At 42.6% G+C, this 19929-nt stretch overlaps 1 protein-coding gene across 1 annotated transcript; it reads left to right on the top strand.

The window, feature by feature from the left end:
* The first annotated feature begins 1304 nt into the window (after nt 1–1304).
* pdcd4a (programmed cell death 4a) lies at nt 1305–19808 on the top strand. The gene is made up of 11 exons (XM_075463018.1): nt 1305–1795; nt 8236–8538; nt 8920–9017; nt 11706–11819; nt 11995–12216; nt 13179–13276; nt 13408–13522; nt 15217–15324; nt 17943–18053; nt 18165–18304; nt 18628–19808. Exons 1-11 carry the CDS (start codon nt 1750–1752, stop codon nt 18677–18679), a joined length of 1407 nt encoding a protein of 468 aa, XP_075319133.1. The 5' UTR covers nt 1305–1749; the 3' UTR covers nt 18680–19808.
* The last annotated feature ends 121 nt before the right edge of the window (nt 19809–19929 follow it).

The raw sequence follows: 19929 nt of genomic DNA, 5'->3' as shown, positions 1-19929 counted from the left end.
TTAAAGGCAAAACACACAACTGATACCAGCAAGTCATTCAAGGAAAACAACAGTGGAGCGAGGCTTCTACATAAAAACTACATAGAAATGCTGATGTTAAAAGTGTGTTTGCACAACAAACGTTATGGCACTTTCATTCATATGGCAGTACATTTAAAATAAAACTAAATACTAAAAGCTATACACTACTTTTGAATTAATTTTTGCATACAAATGCGATTAATCGTGATTATTCAGGGAAATCATGTGTTTAATTAGATTAAAAAAAAATTATCGCCCAGCCCTAGTTTAGATTATTTGCAAATCCTTGTATCCTGTTTTAGTTACATTCTTATCGGCACCACAACTTTTTAGAAAAAAACGGTGCAGAGGGAGTGGAGGAAACTGGAGTACTAAGTGCTCACAAGTTCTTTTTAGTCCCTAGAAGCTAACTGACTCCCATGTGAAGTGAAGCCACTGGCTTTGGTGTAGGAGAAAAAAAAATCTAGAAAGCAGTACATGAGATTTCAGTCATGCCGAGGAAGTGAGTGAGTGCATTTAAAAGTATAGTAAAAACACCAATAACTCCATAGGGCTTGTTTGGCTCCCAAAAAAACATAGCTGTATGTGTTTATAGCACCATCTAGTGGTGTGAATTCAGATGGCAAAAACACCTTGTTGTGCATCGGCGTTTCCTTATGCCTAGAATATTTCTGTCTTTTAATTAAATAACAAACTATTTTCCAGCAGCAACGTGTAGAAGCCTCCACCTAGGAACATTTCAAACCCCCAGGTCACAGAATAAGAAACATCTCAAGAAAAGAGTACTATGGTGAAGGTCGACACACAAAAACTGCAGACAGGTGCACTGCTCTTAGCCAAACTGCGCTAAAAAAAATTATGAAAAAGCCGAGGAAACCCTGTTTTGTCAGTCACTCCCGAAAAACAGTGCAATGACTGAACTTAGAAACAATGTGACATTGTAAATGTGTCCTGGTAAAAATCTTAGAATTTACACCCACAAAACTGACACCGGTTGAGAAAAAAACAAACAAACGACGAGTTACGTATCAGAAAAATAACTTAAAGCTTTGCCACAGGTTAGAGGGGATGATGCATATTAGAAGAAATGTGGAAAACAATGACAGACTAAGTCCTAGTAATGGTTTAAGGAAACTCTAAACACCGAGCAACATCCGTCTGAATGGCACGGTGGACGTTTCGGCTCTGTGATTGGTCAGATCGGACCAGCACCCACCCCCTCCTCCTGACCACTCCCCATCCGCGATTTCTTTCCACGTGACTCCTCTGAACGCTCTCGCAAAGTTAAAAACAGACTTTGTTTATCTTTGCTGGCCGTTTGCTGAAATCCTACCCGACCTGTTACCCTCCTTCCTGCTCTGCCGTCTTCGTTATTTTTATCTTTTCAGCCTTTGACGCTGAGAAGAGTGCTAAACTCTCGCATCGTGTCCCTTCAACCCAGTAGCATTTTTTAGGGTCTTTTGCAATTAATTTTCATATTTTTTGTTGTTGTTGTGCTCTTCAGCAGCAGAGGCCGTGCAGCAAGAAAGGGGAAAAAAGAGGGTCGGAGGCACTGTAGTATTTCTCCAAACCACCACCACCCCCCCGTCCCATACTTTGCTGTTGGTCTAAAGACTTGCATTAAACTAGATTGTTGTGTAGGCTTGCTTTTTTGGGGGGGGGGAGTCCGTTGCAACTGAAGGCAGCTCGACGGAAGAAGCGCGCCGTGTGGAGGGACTGAAGAGCGCCATGGCGACCCAAGTGGAAGCGTTGTCCAGCGTTCCGCAAGCCGACGGTGAGTACGAGGTTTCCATCTCTAGGGTCTGGCGGCAGGTTTTAATTTGTACGGGGTTCGTAACCACAGAGCCTGAATAGATTCCCTGCACGATCCATTGTCCCTGCATGGGATGGGCTGCAGCGCCAGCCATGCTCCAGCATGTGCTGCAAACACAAACACACACGCCGAGCACCACGACCGGGGTAACGGTGCGTAGCGACGCATTTTTTTTGCACTTTAAAAGTCGCAGTAGCACCAATCTGAGGCTGCGTCGTGAGGTATTATTTTATTGACTTGTTTATTTATTTTTTTCGCAGTCGAAGCTGTGATTGTGGTCGTCGTTCGACTGCGCTTCCATTTAACCCTTTCACGCTTGTGATTGGACGAGGCCACAGCGCTCACTTCCGCTTTGACAGTGGCGTGGGCTCAGGCGTGCGCAGTCAAATGTTTCGTGCAGCTCGTTTCAGATGTCGGAAGGAGGGATTGCACGGCTGTTGACTGCGCGCGTGTACGCTCCTTTTGCCAGATCCTCGGTAACTAACGGGCCCACTTGTGCTATTGTCCCCCCCCCCCGTTACTTTGGGTTTGCTTATTTTTTAGACACACACTGCATCTCCCCCCCTCCACCTTATTGCACGAAATTATATTTCCGTGATCCACTGGAGGACGAAAAGAAAACAATAAAAAAAATCGCCCCTCATCACCCAGCCCACTTGCAACAAATTGGCTCCCACGTCCTCTCCTTACAGGCGTAGAATAATGGTTTTAATCAGCCGTGTTTTCCTGTAAGGTTATGGGCTCCGTGCTCTTATCTTTCAGCTAAGTGGTGACGTCAACACGTACGGCCTACAACAAGAGCCAGTGGGGAAAGCCTTACATAATCTCCATGTTGCGTAATTAACGTATATTGTTAGCCTTGTCATTGGTGTTAATTTAGAACACGCAGTTTTGACCTGTCTGATGAACCTATATTCAGATTTGGCTTCATCTTGCCTAAAAGTACACTGCAACCAACCAGCTGGAGGTTAATCAGTGTGTTGTGGTTGTAGGAGAGCGTGCAAGTGTGAAAACAACCAGTGCCTCTGTGCACAGGCGTGCTCTCCTGCACGAACTTCTGAAGAGACTGCAAGCTGCAAATGCTTGTTGAGACTGTTTCTGTCGAGGACACGCGCACTGTAAAAGGGCCTTTTGTCCATGGCTGGCATACAAGGGGGTAGACGAGTCCTCGCAATGTGGGTCAACCTGGACTCTAAGGGGAGGTTAGTCCTGTCAAACGGGAGTTCTTCTCAAATGGTCAGACTGTAAGGATGTCCCCATTTATCATCACAAGTCACAACTGGAGTTTACTGCAGCATATCGGTTCATTTGCCGGACTGTGTTGTAAAGTTACCAGAGTGCAAAGCAAACGACACGTGCCTTTTAACTTCAACTGAAGCTCGTGGTCCAATCAAGCATCCACACACACACACACAAACACGCCACTGACAGCCCTAAGTGTTACATTATTAACGGCAGTTCTTAGGTTCAGTAGCGGCCCAAGTGTGAGGCCCGCTTGACATAAATTTTGTCATCTGCGAGTCTTTGTCTGAGTAAAATGGCACCGAGAGCGCTGGCTGCACATGCGCCTGGCTTTATCTGCCGTTCAGAAGACAACGCTCCAGAAAAAGAAGGCCGAGGAGCGGAAGAAACAAGGTGGACAGCTGTTTTGAAGAGAGCCTTTGCAGGAGAATGGCCTTTAGCCACTTCTCTTTGCTGTTCTGCAATGACATGCCTTTCACAGCTTTGAAGCAGCGGACCCAAAAGCGAACATGGATTGGACCAAATTCGCGTCTGCAGAGTCCCTGTTGGCTCACACATGCGGGAACTATCTGCTCAGGCTTAATTTGGGCAGCAGCCAAAACGGCATTTGAGGCGAAATTGCCTGAAAACAACAGTTGAGCAAAACGGAACACTTGACAGTGTTGGACGTTTTATTTGATTCTCAGGTTGATGTGGTTGGACGGATGAATCATTTCTAGTTTTGAGCTGCTTTTCGGCTACTGTGAATTGTTCAGAATATTTGGCTCAATGTAATGTTAGCTTGCCGATTCGCTGATCTGTTGGATTCTTTTATGCAAAATGGAGCAGGTCTGTATCCTCTAGCAGAGTAAGGCCCCACCTGTGCGGACATTGCATAACTCCTTGGATAAATACAGCTGCATGATGAAAGAAACCATCTACCATAAACGTCAGGTCCGATCTCTCTGTGACTTGCTGAGCACAGACCCTTTTACAGTCTTTGCCGCTCCTTTCTCATTAACCCTTGCGTCCCACACACTTTCATGGTACTTGCTCACAAATTCTGCTTGCATTAAGCCTGGCAGTTTAGAAAGGGCGCAAACTACCCGTACAAAGTTGTGTTCTACACTGCACCAGTGGAGGTGGCTGGCTGCTGATTTTTTTAAAAAAAAAATAAAAAATAAATTTTGTTTGTTAAAAAAGGGGGGGGGGGATTGCTGTTTATATCTGAGGGGCTCTAATCTTGCAGCCGTTAGAAGTGTCATTCTCCAAGCTCGGGAAAAAAAATTGGCTTGTTTGTATCACTTTGGAAAGAAAAGGGGCAGACATTGTACTTTGTTTGCCAGCAAACAGAGCTTTTATTTAGGGTTTGCGTGTGGCCTGTTACTCGGTTTCCACTGCTCCTGTTGTATATTTTAAACACAAGCGAACATATGTACGCAACTTAGGGCCGTGTGTCTGGAGCATGTGTTTAAGTGAAATTCTGCCCGTGCCCCCTGTCATTAAACGAAATGGCAGTTAAACCCCAAAGACATCCACACCCTTTGAGTCCTGTCATAGATAATCGCCACAGGACCAAACACAGACTGCTCGCCGTTCGTTCCCCTTTATCTCACTGCTGAGGCTTATTTGACCATGTTTATTTCCTCTGTGATCCTTCAGTAGGTGCCGGATTGTGCAACCGACACTGAAAAGCAGGACAGCGTTTCGCAATCTTGACAATTCAAAGAAGGTAACGAAGTGCAAAAAAATATATATATGAAAAATGGTATGAAAAGCAACTCAAAGTTGCATAGATGCACGGTTTCTGACTCTCTCTCTTTGTGTAGCCCTTGTTTGTGCGAGCCGGAATACCCGCACACCCTTCCAGCGATTATGCAGTTTACACTGGAGTGTTGTTTAAAGGTTAATGTCATACACTCTTTGCTTGCAGTCTTTGCAAATGTGTGGCGATGCATTCATTGAGATATGCAGGATTTTATAAAAGCAGTACAGTCAAATGTGTTTGGCAAGTTAGCCGTGGCCTTTGGGAGTAGAAATGTATCACAAATTTGACCGTTTGCATGAAAATGGCTTACTCAAACGCCTTTATTTAAAATCGCCTCTGGACATGTTCTAAGACATGTACAGGCGTCCTGCTGTGAGCGTTGCAAACCAGTTTTCTTATAATAATTTCTAACCTTTCTAATTCTAACCTGCGTATACAGGTTTGTTTAAAAAAGAGACGCTGCGAGCAGGCTCCGTCAGCAAACTAGCTCCGTCCCCCAAGAATCATGTGAAAACTGTGCTCCACTGACCCCCTTCTCATTCATAAACAGTGCTACTGCATGGATTTCTAAAAACTTAGCACCAAAGCGCTGCTGCTCTGTTTTGCTGGCTGTGGATTCCTCCCACATGGCATGCAGGGGCGAGGTCCCTCGCTGGCCTGCCTGCATCTGGCTCTGTATAAACTGGCTCAGTGTGATGGCTGGTTTTTAAAAACTATTAAGCCAGTGTTGGAGCGCCCTGACACACGTGCCGCATCAGAGCCCACATCAAATGTAAGTTTTGTTGTCGCGGCTTCAGGGGACAGACGCACAGACCCACCTTTTGTTGTTTAACTCCCTTTGGCAGCCGTGGTCAAGCGGCGGTAGAACAGAGCCACATTATCTTTGACATGTTTGGAAAGTTAAGTTGGCCTGGCTGCATTTTGTTGGCCTTGTTTTACAAGTCCTTTCTTGGAAAACGGCTAAAAAAAATTTCCTGCCTTTTCTTTTTCTTTTTTTTTTTTTTTTTTGTGCTCTGATCCAGTTGGCTGGTCGAGTGTTTGGACTGCTGCCATTGGTTAGTTCCTAATTTACAACTCTGGCAGGCCCTGTGGCCTACATTGGGGGTGGAGGAGATGTCACATGGTTGGCTGTTTACAGATTTCGAAGGCCATGGGTGTGGCGCTGCTTTTGATACAACAGGTTAAGTCTGGGAGGTGTCTTGCTTTTAGTATCTTCCTCGTTTGCCTTTTCTTGGACTCGGCAGAAGTTTTGCATCTTTTGAGCAACTTTTTAAAACTGGATCGTTTCAGCCTTGGAAACACGACATGCAGCAGCCATCTGTTTTTGTGTATTACACTGTCAGCTTTGTCTGTGGCTTGGACATTCTGCCTTCAGCTCTGCGCGCTTTTCTCCATGCCCTGTAATCTGTAGGTCCACAACTCCTTAAAGTTTCATGTGGAGCCATGCATGAGGGATCCAAGTATTCATTACACCCTCGGACATTCCTATTCCTGCTATCCTTCACTCCTACTGACTTGTCATGTGACCAGTCATGGATCCAACCATGCCATATGTAGTCAGGTCCACTCTTAAAAAAAAAAAACCCGGTGCCAGCATTTCTCTACCATGTGCTCCCCTTTGCACCCTCCCTCCTCCCGTGGCTGCAGCTGTGCTCCAGGGCCACTTGCCTCATTATGTGTCTTTCTGCTCACTTTAACCCGACCCCTAAATATAGCATTTCTTTACGCCCACAGAAGAGTATTGCACGGTTGTGAAGGGCCATCTTGGCCCACCTTGTGTCTGCCGATAGAGCAGGGGAGCGACCTCTTGAGCAAATTTGTGCGCTCGTTCCACCCATCATCTCTCTGTCTAAAGTTTTAGATGTTGTGTGGCCTTTGGCGTGCTGTACAAAACTCTGCCATGACACACACAGAGGAGTCTCCTGCAAGTAATACGAAAGCATCGCTTTCCTGCTCAGAGCTGATCTACACGTTCTAGTGCTTTTCTCTTTCCTGAATGCTCACTAAATTATCCTTACTAGTCTCTGTGGTCTTGGGCAACAAATCCTGGAACTGTTGACAGCCTTAACACCTCCCTCTGCTCTCGCTAGTATCGTTGCTTTGCATTGTATGCATTCTGGCAGAGCAATGCAGTGTTAAGGAAACTATTTTAAAGCTACCCCTTGAGAGAGAGAGAAAAAAAAGTGGCATCCAGCTGAGTAGCCTTCAAAAAATGTCCACAGAGTAGAAAGGACGTCGTGAAATAATCTCTTGTTCTTAGAAATGCACAACTAGTGTCTGTATTGGTTTTGCATTTCCTCTTGGGCTGCACAGCTCAGAAGTAAACGTGTAGGCTTTTGTCAGTGTGGAGCTATTCAGTGACGCACTTCGTTGTGGTTCTTCCTCATTCTGAGATCCGGTCCCACTGCGCGATCACTGAGCAACACCCGTCCTTTTTGCGCATTGCAATACACAAAGGTCAAGAATGGTGGAGGCTGCTGCTGCTTGACGAATGCAGGACATGGGCATGCCTGCTCTGCAGTCAGGATGAAAAAAAAAAACGGGAGCGGGGACTGGCCATAGGAAGTTCAATTACAAGGGAGAAACTATGGTAATGTCTGTGTGTGGTTTCCAATGCGAACTGTGCAAAAAAACAAAACAAACTTGAATCACTTTGCGAAGAGGGACATAAAAAAAAATGGTAGAGTAACACCAGCAAGCTTCTCCAAACTGCAAATAACCAGAAGATTGATTTTATGGTTTTGTCTCCCCCTTAAACTATGAAGATACTGTTCATCTGTGACAAAAGTGACTTACTTACTCACTTAGTTTCACTCCTGAAATGAACCATTATGGATTTCATTTCTTTTTTAGGCCTTTGTATGATTTTTGATACCATTTGTGTATTTTCTTGACATAAATGCACGCTTTTTCTATAGAGTATTAATCATTTATCCTGAATAAATTATTAATATCTGTCCTTTTTATCACATTAGTACAAATGTTTATTTATTTAATTTTTTTTGTAGGGCTCAAGCCACATAAAGTTTGAACACACCATGTGGCCAAAACGTGTACTGCATACCTCACTAAGTGACTGTCAGACCTACACTAACAAGCTCGACCTTGTTGCACTAAAGCCCAAAAGTAAATTCTTCCACAGGTCCACACTAAAGCAATATTCATTTGAAGCCATAAACCGCCTTCTCTATAGTTTGACTACCTGAATTACAGCCTGCTGCCAGTTATTCGTCACGATTAAGCTTATTCAGAATTTAACTGATAAGCCGAAGTTGATCAAAACAAAACCCATGTGCACATTTTATTGCAGCTATTATGCAACATAGTTTGCATCCTTTATCAGTGTTCCCTTTTGCACAGAGCAAATCAGGTTGTCAACAGGATATCGGCTCTTCCTGCTGTCTCACCACAGGAATGCTTACTCTGGATCGTAACCTGGCGGAGGCCAGCCATCCCTACAGTGACGACGACGAGGCGTTGAACGATGCCGAGATCAACGGCAACTGGACGCCCCAGGAGAAAGCACTCCACGAGGCGCGTCTGAAAGCCAAAGCCAAACGCCGCCTGCGCAAGTCCTCATCCCGCAACTCCACCAGCGAGTCCTTCTCTGAGTCAGGAGATCTGGCAGGAGGTGACCCGCACAGTCCAAAGGGCAAAATCAACACCAACGACCGCAAATCCAGGACAGGCAAAGGGAGGGGCCTGCCGAAAAAAGGTACATTTGTCAGTCATAGAGCAGAGCACCACACGCTCTATAGGTGAGGACCATGGCCTCGGTCTGTGATGATTATAAATAGCACTCAACAGACTACTTCTGTGTGCTTGGAAGCGTCTTTTTTCAAATGACAAAACTGTTACCAAGTGATTCATGATAGGTGGGGGATGGGACTGATTACAACATGAACTTTTGAGAGCTTTTGGTGTCTGTGATGTGTGTGTGCGCACAGTTAAATATGTGCTTATTGTGAACTAAGTGTGTCCCAGCTTACCTTTCATTAGCTGCACAAAGTGATACGGGCGCCGTGCCTCCTCCACAAGTTATATCGGTGAACTTCCCCCAAAAAATTTGATTTGTTGCACGTGTGGTTATTTTCAGGTGGGGCAGGTGGAAAAGGAGTTTGGGGGGCCGCAGGGATGGTTTATGAAGTTGAAGAACCGGACGTACGGGACCCAAACTACGATGAATCTGCCCAGGTGAGTGAGTCTCTTTGGATGTGTAAGAGATCCTCCATCACGTGAAACTTTCATTTGAGATTGGAACACGTTGCTTGAAAAAGATTAATGCTATTATCATAATAGTTGTACGTTATTTTCCTTTTGACAGACTCACTGATGAATAGTTTCTACTCTTCATTAGAGGTGTCATTTTGTTTCCTTTTAATGTGGTTAGTTGAGCACAGTTGAGTTGAGTAGCTTTTTGTTCCCAAAGCCAAACTGATCAAAGCTGCGTGGTGAGTCGGATCGCACCCTTACACGTTTTCTTTTTATGAAAAGATAATGTTTTTTTCACTTTCAGACCACAAACAAATGCCCGCTTACGTCACTAATGGATTTCAAAATGTGTCGTGAATGGGAACGATTTAGGCTTTAATTGCACTTCAGGGCCAAGTGAGGCATTAAGTCTGCCAGTGAATACATAGATGATATGAAAACAATCTGAAAATGCAACTTTAGAAAGCACGACAGTGAACGCAAGGGTCCGTACAGGTTCTGAAAATGTAGTGGCTTACAAATAAAAGCAAGGAATATCAACTGATGGAATATTTTGTGGATAAAGGAAGCGAACGGATGGCTTCAGGGGCTAGAGCAAATAACTTCTTATGGGCTTTTTACAGTGTTGTCAACTCTCTAAAATGAGCTTGCTGAACAAGTAAGTGACGACGTGGTTACCTCATTGCTGAAACAATGAACCCCTCTTTGAACACAGTTCCAAAATGTTTTATGTGCAAATATGGATCGTAGCTAGACCAGTGCATAATAGCTTCTTTTCTTCTTAATGAGATGTCTCCTGGTGCTGTTTTCGGACTATTATTATCCTGTTGAATGGTTTACTTCCTTTTCAGTTTCAAATTTTGGGGCAGAAATTGTCACATTGTATTCAGTAACTCTTTGATATGATCCAGAAGTCTTAGTTAAACCATTGACTGAAAGCTGCCCTTGATACAGAGAAGGATCCCCATATCATAACACTCCTCCCATCGTGCATCAGAGTTGGTAAAATGTTCTTTTCCTAAAAAGCTACCGTTGGCTTGAGGTGAACATGTTATCTTTTGGGGAAATGACTATCTATTTCTTTATTTTTTCTTTAGAATTGCATTAGCCTTGGTCTTTGCTTACGTATGCATTGGCAAAATAGTTTTGCTTTAGAGTTTTCTTGGAAACTTTGAGACCTCAGCTACTGTCAGATTCATGATGAGCTTATCAATCCCATGAATATTTAATTTGTAAAATGTTTCACTTTCAACATGTTTTCTATGTTCCATTTAAAAAAAAAAAGTGTTTATGTTTTATGAGATTTTATTTTTATTTACGTTCTACAGTGTCCCAACTTTTCTTCTTAGAAATGCTCAGTTCTTTTGGGTTTTGATATGTTGAAATCTAAAGTAAGAGGGTCTTTTGCAGTGGTCTAACAATGATTGCATGCTCTCTGACTGAAGCGAGACGTCTGTGATTCGGCCAAAGATCATTTAAAACACGCCTACTCGCATGACTGTTTAATCCAGATGGCTCCATCCCATCGCAATCAATACAGTTTTCAATCTTTAACCCCGTTATCGTGTAAATGCCTGACGTGATGCTGAAGGCCAGGCTTTTTTGTCCCCCCCACAGTCACACGGCCAAACGCAGGGTGAGATCGCGGCGTCTGTCTGTGAAAGGCCGATAATGTTTGGGAATGGCTCTGAGAACCTAGTCTGGTTTGGCCTTGGCTTGACTGTTTCACAAAATTCAGTTGAAATATGCCAAGCGTTAAGAGGACCTGGGACAGAGTGGTACAGAAAAATAAACGAGACTTGTGCAGACTGCAGCCTTTGAGACGGACTGAGTAATTGGAGGATTTCTGAGTGGTGCGGGTCATCATGTGCTTCGGAAAGTGTCAAAAGGTCAAAGGAATTTGTGACACAAAAGCAAGGGAGTTATAACCTGCTCTAACACCACCTGTTCCTCCTTTTTTTTTTTTTTTCTTCTTCCCATTTTTCAAAACTAAACTGTTAAAAAGATAAAGGTGGCCTTGACGTTGACCCAAATAATTAAGAGCTTTTGCGGCTATCTTAAAGTCATGTTTGTTCTTTTACCTGAACTTGGCTTTGAATGCGTTTTCCTGTCAGCAGTCACTTGTGTGACAGGAGCAGAAAACAGAAAATTGTATCAGCACGTTGAATTTTTGCCAAGATTTTTCCAGTGAAAATACACCTAAATGCTTTTATCGTCCACTTTTTAATGCTTCTTTGAATTCTCCCCTTGCTGCAGTATGGAGATCGCACTTATTCTGTCTATTCTCTCTGAAAATAGATCTTCGTTGTGTCAATGGTCAGAATTGTTTTCCAGGTAAAAGAAAACCGCTTAGTTGAGCGGGTTTTTACAGACATTCTTGGCATTTATGGATGAATGCACGTGTTGAAAAGGAAAACGGGAAGTTTCACCTTTACGAATGTGTTACAGATGTATAGAACGTGGTTGAATAGCTGCTTTTTAAAAAAACGAACACGGCATTTTATGATAACACGGTGGTTCAGTTCCATATCTTGCTGAAAGGAAGACGATGATAAACTGCTTCACAGGGACAGGCTTAATGCTGATTGTATAGGAGATAATGATTGTGCATTCACAGTGTTGTGCATGTGTGTGTGCATGATGAAGGATCATGTGTTTGTGTTTCCACAGGGCGACACCGTTTATGAGACAGTTGTTCCAGAGGTGGATGAGAGGGAACTGGAAAAAATGGTCAACCCAATCGTACAGGAGTACTTTGAGCACGGAGATACAAAAGAGGTCCAGGTAGATGGTCTAGGATTGAGCATTTTGAGTTTTTTGTGTTTCTTTAACTTTGACACTGACCAGGAAATGATTGGTTTTAGAGAGATGTGCTACTATACCGTATGTCTACATATATTCAGAGTTGTATTGGCTCCACAGCTATACGAAACCTTTGCTTTTGTCCTCATCCTGTCAGATGTTGCTGAAGGGGCTCAACCTAGGCCCACATAAGTACGAGTTCTCCTCTTTGGCTGTGTCCCTGTCCCTTGAAGGGAAGGCCAGTCATAGAGAGCTGACCTCCCGCCTGCTGTCAGATCTGTCGGGCAAGATGCTGTCACAGAGCGACATGGGCCGCGCTTTCGACAAAATGCTGAAAGAGCTGCCGGACCTCATACTGGACACACCGGAGGCTCCACAGGTAGAGAAGAAGTGGGAGACGCAGCAGTCGGAGATTTAGATCTGTAATTGTGTTGTGTGCTTTACAGGGGTGGAGAGGCACTGCAGGGCTTAACAAACTTAAAAGATTAGATATGGCACAATACAGGCCTTTATATATTTTTTTCACTGTATTTTCCCGATGCATGTTACAGCACGACTCTGCTTAGTCTTTTTTTTGGGGTGGGGTTGCTGCAGATAGTACCTTTTTAGTTGTTTTTTTTTTACCACCGCCTTGAGACTCAAAAAACAATAAGTAGATACACTTTCACTAGAGTGACAAGAAACCACTGCAGAACACTAATTGGTCAAAAAAAATCTATATTTTGAGGGTCAGATGCACCCATAACAACGGCATCTGTGGCGCCAGTGGTTAAAAAAAAATTCTCCTTCTTTGCTGGCTATTTAAAGATCAAATTTAAACCATATTTCAGTATATTGCAGTGAGAAAAAGCTCAGTCCGAGCAGGGCTCATAATCACTGCCTTATTGTTGCCAGCGCAGTTATTAACCAACTGAACTGTCTGTCTATTTATCACACAACTCATAGTTTCATCATTTTTTTTCAGATAATCAGCATGAAGTGCAATTTAAGTCTTTGCTCCCTGTTGGCAGCGCACAGCCTCTAATGTTCACTATTCATGACCTTTTATGTAAAAAAAAAAAAAGATCTCTATGTTGAAGTTCACATTATCTTTGTAACTGTTCTGCTCCCTGTCGGCGGTTTTGTGGAACTGATCCTTTCATGCCTAGGAAAAAAGACGTTGGCTGCTGAGGAAAGATTTGCTTCTCTGTAGCCTGTAGTTGGACAGATTCAAGTGATTTCTAGAAATACTGTTTAAATAGGGGTTTGCTCCATGGACGTCGCCCACACAGTGGACTGAGTCAGTTGATACAAGATGACATTTTGTGTTTTTTAAAGGACATTTTCCCCTGTCTCTCTCAGATGTTAGGCCAGTTTATTGCCAGAGCCATAGCGGACCACGCCCTCCCCATGAATTTCCTGGATTGCTATAAAGGCAAAGTGGACTGCGAGCATGCCAGGTGAGGCCACACTAGAAAAGCTGAAATGCACATGAGTTTTCGAGGCAGAAGGAAATTACGAATTAAGGAAATATCTCAGCTTTTGACTGGACTGCTTGGCCCCTAACCGTGGCGGTCTTGTCTTCTTCCAGAGTGGCTTTAGACCGGGCTGCGGTCCTGCTGACCATGAAGCGGGAGATGGTTCGTCTGGATAATGTGTGGGGTGTCGGTGGAGGTCTGAGACCCGTTAAACATCTCATCAAAGAGGTACGCTCGCACCAAACGGGGAGCATTTTGCCCTTTTTAGGAATCACAAACTGATAAGTCATTTGATTCCTGATTCAGGGGGATTTAATACTTCAATAATAAATGCTGTGCTCTTGAGTTCAGAATGTTTGTATTGACAAGCTCAGCATCTTTGTTGTCATTACGTAATGTAAACAGAAGGCGAAAATGCATGCTGGGTACAGACCCACAGGCCAGCCCTCTGCCGTGCTGCTGTGTCAGCAGAACATTTTTCTCCCCTGGGAAGCAGGGATTGTTCAAATAAGGAGATAGAGGGGCTTACACAAATACACACTTCTGCCTTCCACTAAATACACATCACACACACACACACACACACACACACACACGCACACACACACACACACACACACACACACACACACACACACTCTTTGTGTGTCTTAGCTTTGTTTGTCTTTACAAATATTGCTCCATAATTTAGATTTTTGCATTTTCAATGGAGTGGATCTCCGAGTGCTAAGCTGAAATTGTTAGATATGCAACATGTGCTCGTGTGCATGAAATACAAAGGTGGTGTTTCAGTGTGCCCACTCACAGCACATCATGCAGCCCTCATCAGATTTTCCCGTCTGACTTGATTTCGTGCCAGGTTTGTGCAGCCTGAGGGAGAGCATGAAAAGCTCTCACTCATTTTGTTATTGCCAGGCTCAGATTATATGGTAATATTCTGAGAATCAACCATCAGACCCTCTTCTGAAGATGGAAAAAGACACGCTGACTAAGTCTCTGCAAAGTATTGTTAACTTTACCAGCAGCTTGTTGCCTGACGGCCTCCATTTTGCTCACATTTCTTTGTTAGATCATGGGAGATCCATTACTCATTCTGGCACATTCATTGAATGAATGTCCTGTGCTGAACTGCGTGGTGCCTCATTATTTAATGTGTGTGTGCATATTTAAAGATGGGAAAACTTATCACCTGATAGGTTTCCGCTTATGTGTAAGATTCAAGCTGATATCAAAGTCAGTTAGGATGTTAAAAGGCCTCAGTTGCAGCTTCTTATCATTGCCTCAGTTTCTTCATCCTCCTCGCTATCACTGTTCTGAGCATCTTGCAATGACCACACTCCTCTCAAGTGGTATGACTAATTGCTACATAAATAGGTTTTAAGTAAAACGGGGCTTGTGTATTTAGATTGCCAGCAAAGGAGAAATAACCAAGCCCACTTACAAATGAAGCGTCATCTGAAAGGTAACTTGTCAAACATATCGGCCTTATTTCCCAAGGAAGCCTGGTTATAGCTGAGATAATATGGCTGTTTGAAAAGTACAGTCTCTCACTGTAGTTTTTCTTCAGCAGACACACCACAGTTAGTCCAGATTTCTCTTTTGTTCTGTCTGGAACAGCTGGTGGAACATATTCATAATAAATGCATACTGAGCTCAATGAAACCTAGAAGTCATAGATATTATTATTCTGCTCGTGTTCAGTTATATGTGTATGCACAATCCTTTTCATTCCCTCTAAATTCAGATTTTCAAATATTAGCCAGCAAGTCTTTATGAATTGTTCACCCCCAGATGAAAGACGGCTCGTCCTTTGCTGTCCTGCTTGTGAAAATCTTGTGACAAGTGCTGTTAGAAATCCTCAGCTGGGTTTGGTGTACTTTGCTCAATCTGTGAACCGTGTTCTTTGTGTGTGCTTGCCGCAGATGAACCTTCTTCTCAAGGAGTACCTGATATCAGGAGACGTGTCGGAGGCAGAGCACTGTCTGCGGGACCTGGAAGTCCCTCACTTCCACCATGAGCTCGTCTATGAGGTATTTAGCACTTCCCGTCTTGGTTTTCTAAAGATTGAACGTTTCCTTGCGCAGATATTTAAACAAAATTCAAGCTGAAATTGACAAATGAAACTTTTTGAAAGTGTCGTCTCTCCCTTTGCGTGCAGTCAAGTAAGATGAGGAGCAGAACTTAACAATCTAATCTCTGCAGTGATTGTCATTTCTGTTTCCTGCCAAGGACATTTTGTGTTTGGCAGCGACGTTTTCTCTCATTTGTGGTGAACGTTGTCGCAGAGCTCAGTCCAAATCAATCAGTTCATAATGTGTACTTGAGTGCACTTCTAATGCAGTCATTTAACTTACTCATTTTGGGGAAGCAGCGTTTTTCTATTCTAAATTGATGGTAAACATGCAGATATACAGATTTATTTATTTATTTTCGTCAAGTGCTGCTAAACACACAGATTTATGAGGTGATTAATTCCATGCTTTTGCCTTTTGCCATTCTGCCAAGATCTGTACTTATCCTCAATAATGGGGGACATGCGTAAAGCAGCATACAGGTCAGTAGAAAGAGCCAAACCTCCGCCATCTTTCGCCCCTCGACGCTCTGGAAAATCATACTTGGCGAGATGTGAGACTACATGCCTCCACTTCGAAACATCTCTAGAATATTCAAGACTCCAAGTGTTATTGTGGAGGAGGGGAGGGAAAAAAAGAAAAATTAATAAATAAAAGCTGCATCACTATTTCTGGTTCTGCGCTTCCCATCGGGTCACGTCTGGGAAGGCTTTCAAACGACGGCTTGGAGCCACAATTATTTGCTGTAAAACATTTCACAAATGCATCTAAATCACTGGTCGTTACTGAGAAAAGTTGAGTCCCTCAAGATGCAGAATTTTGAATTCACCCTTTAGAATTATGCCAATCAGCGTGAAAGCTTTTTTGACTGCCTCATGTGGTGTTGTAAATCAAATCTTTAAGTCGGGTTGCTTGCTTCAGCTCTGAATGTAGATTTATCTAATAAAAGACCAGAACAATATTGAGCCTTATCGAATGGTGTTCTATTATTCACCTGAACTCTTGTGCTTGTGCTGCTTTACAGGACAGAGAATGGCCAATTAATTTGAAGGATTGCAGTTCTAACACTTCTCACTTTGCATGCCGGTGTAAAAAGAGCTCCGTCTCTCTTGGCAACCCTGTTTGAAATGTCGTTTTTATTTCTCCTTTTATTTATTTATCTGTTTTAGATGAATTTTCCTCCCTATTTTCCTCTTTGCACTGCAGGCCTGTCAAACAGCTGAGAGGAGTTCAGATGTGAATATCCATGTTGCATTTCATTTTCGGGGATACTGAGTTAATAAGTACAAGAAAACAAGTACTGATAAAGGTTAAACTTGTGACAGTTAGATGTGATAACAAGTGTTCAGTAAAGTTTGGGATATTTTTGCTTATCAGGCGATTCTTCTACTTTTTGCCAGTCCAGAGCCAGAAAATTCAAGTCTTGTGTTGTGATGAACTCTGTTTTGCGAGCATCTTCACTGATGGCTAACATTATGAATCATGTTCACTGTATATGACATTGGTATGTAACATAACATAGTTGGTTTAACTTCAAACGGAGATGTTCTGACTTTCCCTTCAGGTGCAGAAACAGCTCTCAGTGAAAGAGTTAGTCAAGTCAAATTTATTTGTATAGCACATTTCATGTACAAAACAATTCAAAGTGCTTTACATAAAATAAAAGCATTGCAGCGGGGAGTGGAAGAATAATTAAAAATACATAAAAGAACATAAAGAGAAAGAAATAAAATAATTCATAAATTAAAATGAATTAAAAACAAGCAACAGTCCAGATAAATTCAAAGATATCGTGTAGATTTCATGCACAGACACATGAGACAATAAATGTTTTTAACCTGGATTTAAAAATGTCTATATTTGATAAAAGTTTAATCTCCACTGGCAGTTTGTTCCACTTGTTTGCAGCATAACAGCTAAGTGCTGCTTCTCCATGTTTAGTCTGGACTCTGGACTGGACCAGCTGACCTGAGTCCTTGGATCTAAGAGCTCTGCTGGGTTTATATTCTCTGAACATATCACAGATGTATTCTGGGCCTAAACCGTTCTGGGATTGCGTGTTGCCTCCCTCTCCTTCACCAGATTTCTGACTGCATTTGAATGCACCTGAAGTCAAAGGGAGCACTTATGCTGCGCTTGCACTCTGACATCAGTTTTTGTCATGTAAATTCCATACCAGTTACAACTTTTCTACTTAATTCATTTGTCCCCAAATTGAAATGAAACCTTGGATGGTCAGTCAAATTACATTGGCTACCCCTATCAGACTGTGTGTGGCTGCTAAGGGGTAAAGTGTAGGATTATATAGTCTTGTCATTCACGCACATAGCGTGTTCTGTCAAAGGTTTTGACTTGTGGGCAACCTGCCATGGGTCCAGTATGTTATCTAACAGAATTACAGAGGGGGAACCAAATCTGCACCAACGTTTGACTGGATGTCCAAATCACTGCCAAATGTCTGGCAGTAATTGCATGAAATATAGGTGGAAACACTGCCACCATGGGATAAAATGTTCAGCTTTTACATCTCTGATATCGATTCTGCTCGCATCATGATGTGCATCACTGTTTTTCAGGCTGTAGTGATGGTGCTGGAGTCAAAAGGAGACACCGCCACTCATATGATCATGAAACTTCTGCAGTCCTTCTGGAAAACGGGCCTCATCACTGTGGATCAGATGAACCGGGTAAGTCCCTTTTTTCATGCGCTAACTCGGAAACCATTTTAGATGGTGATATTTACTTTCTCCGCACAGGTAAATGGCATTTTGCCTTCATAATCTTTTGTTTATTCACAGGGTTTCCAACGTGTCTATGATGAACTTCCTGAAATCAGCCTGGATGTGCCACATGCTCACTCTATTATGGAGACCTTTGTGGATCTGTGCTACCAGGAGTCTGTCATCACCAAACAGCTGAGGGATGCCTGTCCCTCAAGGTTAGTTCTACGTAGATTAGCAATACAGTTTCCTTTGCCCTAAGCAGTTCCTAGATCAACTAGAAACATCTAAAGAAAGTTGACATTAATGTGGTTTAATGATGGTTTTTATTGTTTTAGTACCAATGGAGCTAAATGCCTCTGACCACTAAAGTTAAGCTTGAACTCTACAGGAATTATTAGTTAGTAGGTTCACTTGAAAGTTTGTTTTGTTCACTTAGCATGATTTGCTAATGATATGAAACACAACCGGCATCACTCCGTAATCTTAGGTACACATAAAAATGACATTGACACGTCTTTAACTCACTTTTCTCAACTAGAGGGCGGAAGCGTTTCGTAAGTGAAGGAGACGGCGGGATAATCAAGAACTAAGTCACAAGGCAAGACGCAGGAAGAGGATGAGGAGGATGGGTGTCCGCTGGTTCTTGCACCCCGTTTCTACCTCTGCATGTTTCACCGAAACAGGGCATGTTCCTCTCCTGATAACGTTGTTATACAAACCAGCATTTACGTTCGGTGACAGTTAACTGAAGAGCGGCCTGGGCGTTCACTTCCCTTCATCTTGTTTATCACTGTTTTTGACAGTTTTTGAAGAATACTCTGTATCATCTGGGGTTGATGTGACCCTTTCGCCCCCTGTCTTCGTACTTGTTAAGAATAATTCTAGTTAAAGCTGTGGAAAGACAGGTGGACAGGTTGGGTTTTGTGGGAGATGAATGTTTTTTTTTTTTTTTTTTTTTTTGTTGCTGCTTTCTTTGTTCCACCCTTTTTTCATGTTTTTTTTTTTTTTCATACAGTGCACTATGAATGGAAAAAAACACTTAAAAGACAGAGCATACTGTACAGACAGAGCACTTAATTTAGCTCAGCAGCAAGGATCTAAACCTTTTTTTTCTGCCACAACTTCTTTAGAATAATTTCAAGGATATTATTCTTTGTACGCTCCTATTCAAGTGTTAATACTTTATGAACGGTGCATTTTATTATTTTTTTTCTTTGCATTTTGGCCACTGAGACCAAGCATTTACCTTGTTGACCGGCAATCAAAGCAAGAGGTGTTCAGTGTCTGGGTGTTCATTTGAAACCTGCGCTAGGTCAAATATACTTCAGAAGCTGTTTCTGAAAATGAAACATTGGGGCTAATGTCTGTAAAATGATAATTATGGAAGAAAAATTTGAACACTTTGACTTTGCTTGCAACTAACCAATGTATCTACAGCCACGGGGTCGGCAGATCGTCATAAACAATCCATTTCAAATGCAAAAGACAGACTTTTGACAGAGGGCTTCGGGAAATTCTATTCTAGTGAGGTTGGAGTTAGTTTAATGACTGAGGAGATCAGGCCATCAAACTGATTGCAACAGTTTAATACTTGGTAAGCAGTTAGTCAATGAGCCTTTTCTACCCCTGTCTAATAGTTTGACATGTTGTCCAAAGTTCTGATGAATGTTTCATTCAAAATCTTTTCATTCAATAAAAATAAAAATAAAAAGCACAGAACTTTCTGCATTTCTGTCATTTTTTTATGAGCTGTATGACTACGTAACTGGGCAAGTGAAGGTGTACATCAATTACATTTTTGGGTCAGAAGCTTTTTTTTTTTTTTATACATCTTAATTCC

Source organism: Odontesthes bonariensis, chromosome 4, assembly GCF_027942865.1.
Source record: "Odontesthes bonariensis isolate fOdoBon6 chromosome 4, fOdoBon6.hap1, whole genome shotgun sequence".
In the NCBI taxonomy this organism is placed as follows: Eukaryota; Metazoa; Chordata; class Actinopteri; order Atheriniformes; family Atherinopsidae; genus Odontesthes; species Odontesthes bonariensis.
The sequence above is the reverse complement of the archived record's forward strand: the minus strand, read 5'-3'. Positions and strand labels throughout refer to the sequence as shown.